Below are 9904 nucleotides of genomic sequence, written 5' to 3' on the forward strand. Positions count from 1 at the left end.
ATATCATTTGACACACTTTATCGTAGGCTCGTTGCCCTGTTAGTGCCGTTTGGGCTAAATATGTGGTTGTTTACAAATCCCTTATTGTGGGTTTAGTTTTGCCATTATTGTAAATAAAATTCTAACGTTAACTCTATATTTTTCAGACAGATTAACTTCTGGAAACTTGCACTTTCTTTTACACTGATTCTCATTTTCCCCAAATGAATCAGAACTACCGATGCAAAAATAGATAATGATTGTATTATAAAGGAAAAAAATAAAACTTTTTAATGAGAACCATGTGTCTGGTGCGATGCAGCTAGTGCAGATACATTCGGCTTCAAACTTGTCAACTTTAGCCACATGTCTCCTCGTTGTGTCACATCCAGTCCAATTCTTTTATGGGAAAGTAAATTTCCAATGTGGTTAAGACCAGATTCAACCAAGTATGAGGTTGGGAAGGCAAGCAAGAGTAATTTCAGATGCTTCCACAGATTGGGGTAGGAATTCAATATACTCTGATGGTACCACTGTCACTGTCATTTTGTAATTCTATCAATTCCTCATGAATGTCATCCTCACAATCAACTGCATCAACCTCAAACGGATTGCTATACCAATTTGGAATATTCAGTGCAATAACATCTTGAAATCACTCCATGTTATGCAATGATTGTAAATAGTTGCGATATTAACTATTCATTAACCAATTTATCTTTCAAAGAATCAAGTTGTGGAAATTGATGGAATTGATGTTTTGAAATTTTAGTCTTATACAACACCAATTTCGAAATGAAGGTAGTGATAAATGGTTTACAATCAACGAGAATTTTTCTGTTTCGTTGTAATAACTTATTCAAATCATTTAATTTTGTGAATATATCACAAAGGAAAAAGATATCATACCTTGCAGCCATCAATGAAGCAGATAGTGGAGTATCTTCAAAGAAAGATATGATTTTATGAAACAGTTCAACAAAGTGTAAGACGCAGTTTCCTTTTTGACAGCCTTTGGTATAAGAATTTAGTATGGTCCTCATCATTTCTCAGACAGAGTTGATGGAAAATTCAATCAGACAAGGGACTTGACTTCAATTTGTTTACAATCTTGATAACTAACTGTAATGCATCATTCAATCTACTATTCATATTTTTTGCTACTAAATGATGCTGCTGTGCCAAGCAATGAACAGTTTGTATCTGGTGGGAAATTCCACGCTTTAGGAGAGATGAAAATCCTCTGCGTCTTCCTATCACCAAAGAGGCTCCATCAGATGCACAGACAGGAATATTACTGAGTGGGATATTATGTTTAAAAAGGAAAGACTTGAGAGTGTGAAAAATAGTTGCACCTTTTGAATCAAGCAGCAATTTCTCTTCGCTGAAATACCGAACATATACCATCATCAAACATTGATTGTCCACAACAGTTGACTCATCCACTTGTGTAGAAAATTCAGAACGCTGGAGAATATTAATGAGCTGATGTTTGACATCGTTGGCCATTTTATCGATGTGTCGAGAAATTGTGTTATTACTAAATGGGATCTTCATAATATCAGGTTTTTCGTGCATAACGGTTGACAAAACCTCTTCAATAACTGGGTGAAGTAATGTTTCTCCAATTGTGTGAGACTTCCCAGACTTAGCACCATCAATGCAATGTTGAATGTTTGTATTTGCTTTTTGAAAGAGGAGCTCAGATGCAAAATGTATGATAACGGCTTGTCCTTCTTGTCAGAATGCTTTGCACCAAAGTGATACTTCAAGTGTGAAGGTTTCATTGCTTCATTGGTCAATGTTTGATGGCAAAGAAAGCACAGTTCTGAGGAGGGAATAAATCTAAACAATAAATAATCACTATTGTACTGTCAACTAATTTTCTTGACTGGAGGCATCAGTAAAGTGAAAATGTGAAAACGAATTTCTACAGGCAGCATCAGAAAGGTAGTATGGTATTCCCAAAGAGAAGAGGAAGCCAATACACATCTCTACTGGAGCAAATACAGATCTAGTTTATTTGAATACCAGCATTTCAAAAATTAAAGTTTATCAAAATTTTTAAAAATTTGGTACATTAATATAGCTTTCCAAGCTAAATTGCTGGAGTTATTCAACTTCCAGAAAAATGTTTTTAAAAAGTTATAGAGGTTTAAAGTTTGATCATTTTCACCCAGTCAAGAAACACAATTTCAAAGCTGTCATTTTGTGTGTAACTGCACATTTCATATCAAAACTTGTGTTTTGATATGAAACCACAGAATTATGCATGACCTGTAACCCCTCATAACTTTTTTATTTTTCAGAGTTTTCAGGAAATTTTTATGAATTTGAATTCTATACATGGGACTTCATGCAATTATGCAAAAAAAAAATTGTGGTAGAGTGTGATTTAAGGCTTAGGCCTATTTGGCTGCTATTTTTAGCACACATAACAACCATCTCAATAAATGCGACAAAAATATTCAATAAACAAGTCCACTTTTTTAATACAAAGGGACATTTCATGTAAGTAGTCAAATCGATGTAAGTGCATCCTTATTCTAGGCATACCTAGATATAAGTAAATGCAGACTTAATTTTTTAAAATTCATTATCACCCACAAAATGTTCATATCGCCCACCAGAATCTCAAATCGCCCACCATTTTCTAGAAATTAGCCCATCACCCACCTGTAGGTTGAAATCGTCCTCTTTGGGAAGCTATGGTGTAGACCAATCTACAAGAAAGAGGAGATCAAGTGATGAATCACACTGGGATGGCAGTCCTTCAACTAAGCTAGCACCCCCTTCAACTCCAGTAGCACTGTGGTTCTACAACAGATGAATTCTACCAACAATGGTTCACATATGTGAAACCTGGTAGAGAAACAGCTCAGTTACAAATTAAGAACTCACAACAAATTCATGAAAGAATTATACTCAACCTAAGATTAAGGGACATAAGAATATTAAGTGGATGCAGAAGTAGACAATTGTCTGTAACCTTCCCAATTAAAGTACAAATTGAGCTATGGTCATCATTAGACCATTAATGAGAGAATCTTGACAAGTTCATGTCAAGAGAGTGGTGAAAAAAACACAAGACCAAACAAATGGCAACATCTGGAAACTCTTATGTTCAATGAAAACAACTTTTTTCCTACACACACAGATATATATATATATATAGTTTTAGGGAAAAGAACCAAGGTTCATGAACTCATCGATGAAAATCCAGTCACATATAAAAAAATTAATAATTAAAAGCACAATAAATAAGTATAATATAATAAACCAAGTATAGCCATTTATGTTCAACAACAGGAAGATTTAAAAAACCAAACACTTAAAAGTCACTGTAAATTTTACAAAATGAAATTTAGAATAATTTTCTGATAAAATTTTAATCATTTCTTTTTAAATTGTAGGTATTCTTCCCAAATCTCGAAATCTTAAATATAAATACTCATGTTTGGATACACCTCCAGTTCTGGCCGTTTTATCTATGGGTTATAAACGAAATGTAGTCAAAAGAGTAGTAAAGAATAAAATCAAAGAAACAGGTAAGCATACTAAGCTGAACTATTCCAATATATAATTTATCCTTATTGTAATCATTGCTGTTTTGACATGTTTCTTGAATTTATTGTGGACAAGTCCATAGAATAGGATAGTTTTTGTTCATATCTATCCCATCTACAAAGTATAAATTTTTAAGATCCAGTCTGATAACTTTGGTTAACTTCTCCTTTTATCTGCTTCTGCACTTAGCTTTACTGAGATTCTTAAATCATATGTTTCTATGAAAAAACTTACATTTGCCTTTTAGTGGAAAATTCATTCAGTCACTTGTGCAAGAATTCAATGTCAATATTGTTAACCATCAAACTGCATCAATTTCTGAATAATCTGGAGTTCTTTAAAGTCATTCAAGGCAGAACACATATGACTATTCACCAACTTCTCTGTAAATATATGAGAGGCATAAGGTTAAAAAATGTTGTGGGGACAAGTAATGATTTAATAGTTTAAAACATTGACATTGAATTCTTACATATAAAGGGTCATTGGCTGAATGAATTTATCTACTAAAATACAAATGCAAGTTTTCAAAGTAATATTTATAAGAATATATTTTGGTAGATCAGTAAGTAAATGTATGGTGAGAATCTGAAGAAGCTACAATGTTTTGAAACTGTTGAAAGGTGTAGCAACTATCAAAATTGCTGGAAGTGTAATATATTTGTCGGAAACAGAGAGCTTCGTCTTCAGATGCTTTTCATGATTTGGATTACATCCTGTTCTTTCTGATTTGAATTAAAAACATGAAGGGGCCATGAAATGAGGTTGATAAGCTCTGATAAATATCCTAGTGATGAAATCATCAGCTCACAGTTTCCACAACAAAACTTCAGTTGTTTAAAAAAAAAAAAAAAGAGCATCAGTCTATGCATTTTTAAATTCAAAATACTGATGGAAGCTTTACAAAGGAGGAGTATAATTGTTAAAGCAATGGGTAAATATGTATTTAATTGAATGCTAGTTAATAATTAATCAAATATTTCACTAAGCTCATGGTTTTTTGTTTTGTCTTTCTTTTTAAGGTTCTTCTTTTTCAAAAGCATCGCAGTTACTTGAAGCGATCCATAAATGTCCTGATTTTGATGATGATATTGAGGATGTAAGTGATGAAGAGGAGCCTGTCCAAACAACAATAAAAAATGACACTGAAATGTCTGCTAGTAAGTAATAAATGATAACTCTACTATTTCTCCACACTTTGAAATGATTGCTAGTAAATAAGAAGTGATCCTTCTTCTATCTATCAAAGTGCTGACAGTGAAGTAGCTGTTACTAAGTAATCCTTCTTTTGTTGTCTCACATTGACACTAGATTGTTATTGCTCACAAAGAAAGGAAACATCTACTTTTAAAACTTTGTGACTGTCAACACCAAATCATATTTAGTTTAAAATAAACCTCTACAATTTTTTCCAAAAGCCAGGAAGCTAGATTGGAGTATGGTTTCTAAGTTGTTCTATCTATATTAGATTTAATCCATATTTGCCTATTCAACATAGATATGGGTATTTTTTCTATTCGGTCAGCAATTGTTAGCAGATTTACATTGATATATATCATTTAATGTTGGTATAATTATACCATCAAAAAGCTAGAATAAACAAAATGAGTCACAGCTGACACATCATTCTAATGTCCACTTCTCTATGTTTGAATGGATCGAATGGAATTCATTATCATTATCATTTTTTTATGCCTAGCTGCCCTTTCTGCTTCCAAGACAAGGAGACACACATACATACACATATGTATATATATAAAAATGACCAGCTTCTTTAAGTTTCTGTCTACCAAATCGATTCACAAGACTTCAGTGGCTATAGTAGAAGACATTTGCACATACTGTGATGCCAAGAAGGTGGTTGGAAAGCAAAAGTCTTAATCTCACAGATATATGTGTGTGTATGTATGTATATATATATATATATATATATATATATATATATATATATATATATATATATATAATATACATATATATATAAAAATGAGTAATAGAGAGGTATAGGTGTCAATTTATTTTGGCCCTTTCAAGCGACTCCATTAATTGATTAATGAAAACATTACATCATTGCAAAGAAACTGTTTTTGTTAGATGACTGCATGAACTTCAAACATAAAAAATTTGACTGATTAAACATAGTCACAACTCCACAGAGCCTAAATATTTACACTGGTTCTGCTGCTATTTTGTTGGCAGAATGACTTTACCAAATATTTTATATCTTGTAAGAATAAATAGAATTTAGAGGATAGTAGAGGTTATAGTAGGGGGAAGGAGTAATTGAAATCAGTGACCCAGTTACCTATACTTCAAAACAAAAGGAGGGAGGATTGTTTTTAATGGTCTAGATTTAAGTCTTAGGGGTGTTGAACATGTATTCTGGTCAGTGGTGATAAATTAATTAATATCATGTCAGCCTGCTTAACTATCACATGTGATGCAATAATACATCCGGCTTTATCTACAAAAGAGGGTAAGGTGTGGGATAGTAATAAGGGATTGATGGGGAAGGGATGATAAGTAGAAGAAAAAAGGTTAGGGAGAGTTGATACTACTTCATTTGATTATAGTATTAAAGGGGAAGATCTAGAAAACTGCTGGAATAAGTATTAGAAATATGGATGGAAATCAAATTCAGAGAATAGCAAAACTTTTCAATTACAATTTAGCACACTTATGATATATCAATAAATATACTATTAAATATATAGGGGAAGGATAAAATTATAATAATGAGATACCTTAAGATATAAGAGAAATAATAAAACTTTACGTAAATATTGTGTATAAAATATACTAGTAAAAAGAATATATATATACAATTTATAACTGAGTTCCTTATAATATAAAAAGGTACTTGTAATATAAAGTAAACTGATATTAGAAATATTCCACATCATTAGGGAAGGATAAAGATAGGATATAAAAAAATAAGATCCAAGGTATAGTGTAAATAAATTGGAGATATTTACAATATATAAAGGAGTACCTTCAGATACAAGATTTAAAAATTTAGGTACATAATCAAATAATGAATATAATAATATCAGATTAAAGTATACTGTAAGGCATATAAAAATCAACATGTACAATTTTATCCGGATCTAGTTAAACTGATTCACAAAATCAGCCCCTTTTAATTTTGTTCAGATTGCTTTCACTTTTGGTGTATCAATGCAACTCTGAATTTTGATTATGATCAACCAATTACTCTATCTCATAAATTAAAGAATCTGATGTTATTTGGAATTAAAGTTGGAAAATTTGGGTAATTTTAGCCAATTAACAGACAGCTCGGTGTTAACAGCTTGTTACCATCACAACCGCATGCTGTGTTGTGTTTCACTTCACCCACACCTGTGCTGCATGTTGTTCTGTATTGATTCTTCGCACTACAAGATCCATTTCACCTGGCCCAGCTTTTATCCTGGTCACCCATTTTGCAATCAAAATAATGCACATAGCACTTTTTAATCAATAGCATGAAACGTCATCTTAGTGACTTGAATGTTAAGTTACCGCAAATATAGCAAAAGTCTTTGAAATGTTTACACAGTTTCTTGGCATTATGAAGGTGAATGGAATATGTGAACTTAGTACACAACCGCACATCTACACTTCAAGCACAGCACTGACAGAGCATCAGTGACTCATTGACTCAGGATTGCCAAGCTTCAGAGACTCATTGATTCAGATAGCTGGATTTATGATTTCACTTGGTTAATTCTATTCATAAACATTTAAATTAGGAGTATTTCTTCAACCTTTAGCTTCACATTTCAACAGCTTAACTGATATTTAGCCCATGTAACAGGAATTGAGAGGGATATTGTGGAACAGAGAAATTGTGGGTGATACAGATACTATCTTTGAATTATGTATGCAAAAACATATAAGAAACAGGTATTCTTTTTCTTCAGACAAATTCTTTGTTGACCAGTGTTATTCTTATCTTAGTTTACAATCCAAGCATGAAAACAATACTCAACTTAGGAGTTTTGAAGATAGATGCCCCCTTTTCACACATACACACACACATATGAATGCATATAAACTTATATATGAATACATACATCCACATGCACTTATATATTAATGATGTTCACAAATACATGACAGGTATACATGATACTGAAATACGCATAAAGTGAACATATGCAAACATATATTAATATAATAGATAAGAAAAGTAATAAAAATATATAAAACACTATAGAAATCAATGAAGAGACAAAAGAAACAGTGAGATGACACATGTTGATTTTGTTAGGTATTTCTGTTTATTTAGAAACCTACAATAAACAGGTCATTTCAAAGACACTAAACACAGAAAATTTCTGTCTTGGTATTGACAAAAATACAGTTTTTTCGATTTTTAAACCTCTGTAACTTTTTCCCCTTTTTTGTTCTCTACAACATCATACCTTCATAGCAATAAGAGTGGAAAACTACATTAATATGCAAATTTTGTGAATCAGTTTAACTAGATCCTTTTATCCTTCACCTATATATTTAATAGTATATTTATTGATATAATATCATAAGTGTGCTAAATTGTAATTGAAAATTTTTGCTATTCTCTGAATTTGATTTCCATCCATATTTCTAATACTTATTCCAGTAATTTTCTAGATCTTCCCCTTTAATACGATAATCAAATGAAGTAGTATCAACTCTCCCTAACCATTTTTTCTTCTACGTATCATCCCTTCCCCATCACTCAATCTCTTATTACTATCCCACACTTTACCCTCTTTTGTAGATAAAGCCGGATGTATTATTGCATCACATGTGATAGTTAAGCAGGCTGACATGATATTAATTAATTTATCACCACTGACCAGAATACATGTACAACACCCCTAAGACTTAAATCTAGACCATTAAAGACAATCCTCCCCCCTTTTGTTTTGAGGTATAGGTAACTGGGTCACTGATTTCAATTACTCCTTCCCCCTACTATAACCTCTACTGTCCTCTAAATTCTATTTCTTCTTACAAGATATAAAATGCCAATGAAATAGCTGCAGAACCAGTGTAAATATTTAGGCTCTGTGGAGTTGTGACTATGTTTAATCAGTCAAATTGTCCTTTATGTTCGAAATTCATGAAGTCATTTAACAACAACAGTTTCTTTGCAATGATGTAATGTTCTCATTAATCAATTAAAGGAATCGCTTGAAAGGGCCATAATGAATTGACACCTGTACCTCTATGTTACACATTTATATTTTATTCACCTGTCTTGGAATCTACACTTTGGAAATATTAAAGAAGGTATTTAATATAAAGAAGGTATTTTGATATTCACGTCTGAATAGTGAAGAGTGGATCTCTTCACTTAGCTGAGTCACATTATCTGCATACACTGCAAGAATGGCACTTCTGCACCAAGTCTGATATTCACTTAATATTGTTTGGATGTGCATATTATTACAACCTAACAAGGTGTCTCAATTAAGTACCTAATTCAGCCGAATCTTAATTGTATTATATATCTTGAGGAGAAGTTTCAGATGTGGAAGCAAGTATTAGAATCGAAGGGCCTTAGAGTCAACCTAGCTAAAACCAAAGTCCGAATAAGTAGGAAGGTAGACAAACCACAAACCCCTTCAGGTAGATGGCCCTGCTCGATGTGTAGAAAAGGCATAGGTAGAAACTCTGTACCCAGTGTAAGTTATGGACACATAAGAGGTGCAGCAATATCAATGGAAGGGCTAACTGGGAAAATAGTTTTATATGTGGCAGATGCTCAGGAGCAATAAGCACTGAAAATGTACAGAGAACAACTTCTGCCACATTCCAAGGAGGAAAACTAGAAGTAGTTGATAGCTTCTGTTACCTAGGTGACCAAGTCAGTAGCAGGGGAGGATGCGCTGAAAGTGTAGCTGCTAGAATAAGAATAGCCTGGGCAAAGTTCAGAGAGCTCTTACCTCTGCTGGTGATAAAGGGCCTCTAGCTTAGAGTAAAAGGCAGACTGTATGACACATGTCTACGAACAGCCATGCTACATGGCAGTGAAACATGGGCAGTGACTGCTGAGGACATGCGTAAGCTCGAAAGGAATGAAGCCAGTATGCTCTGATGGATGTGTAATGTCAGTGTGCCTACTTGACAGAGTGTAAGTACCTTGAGAGGAAAGTTGAACCTAAGAAGCATCAGTCGTGGTGTCCAAGAGCGACAATTGCGCTGGTATGGTCATTTGGCGAGAATGGATGAGGATAGCTGTGTAAAAAAGTGCCACAGCCTAGCAGTTGAGGGTACCTGTGGAAGAGGTAGACCCAGGAAGACCTGGGATGAGGTGGTGAAGCACGACCTTCGCACATTGGGCCTCACCGAGGCAATGACTAGTGAC

At 33.4% G+C, this 9904-nt stretch overlaps 1 protein-coding gene across 5 annotated transcripts in view; it reads left to right on the top strand.

The window, feature by feature from the left end:
- Window positions 1-9904, top strand: part of LOC106872167 (putative inhibitor of apoptosis) — a 39924-nt gene that overhangs the window by 26383 nt on the left and 3637 nt on the right. For 4 of the 5 annotated variants that reach the window (XM_014919062.2, XM_014919069.2, XM_052978447.1 and 1 more), the window contains 2 exons: window positions 3393-3527; window positions 4569-4706. In XM_014919062.2, the coding sequence (XP_014774548.1) occupies window positions 3393-3527; window positions 4569-4706 (273 nt within the window). Of the gene's footprint in view, window positions 1-2288; window positions 2491-3392; window positions 3528-4568; window positions 4707-9904 lie in introns of those variants that run through there. The other variant, XR_008267182.1, reaches the window with a different exon arrangement.

This window comes from Octopus bimaculoides, chromosome 2 (assembly GCF_001194135.2).
Source record: "Octopus bimaculoides isolate UCB-OBI-ISO-001 chromosome 2, ASM119413v2, whole genome shotgun sequence".
Lineage (NCBI taxonomy): Eukaryota > Metazoa > Mollusca > Cephalopoda > Octopoda > Octopodidae > Octopus > Octopus bimaculoides.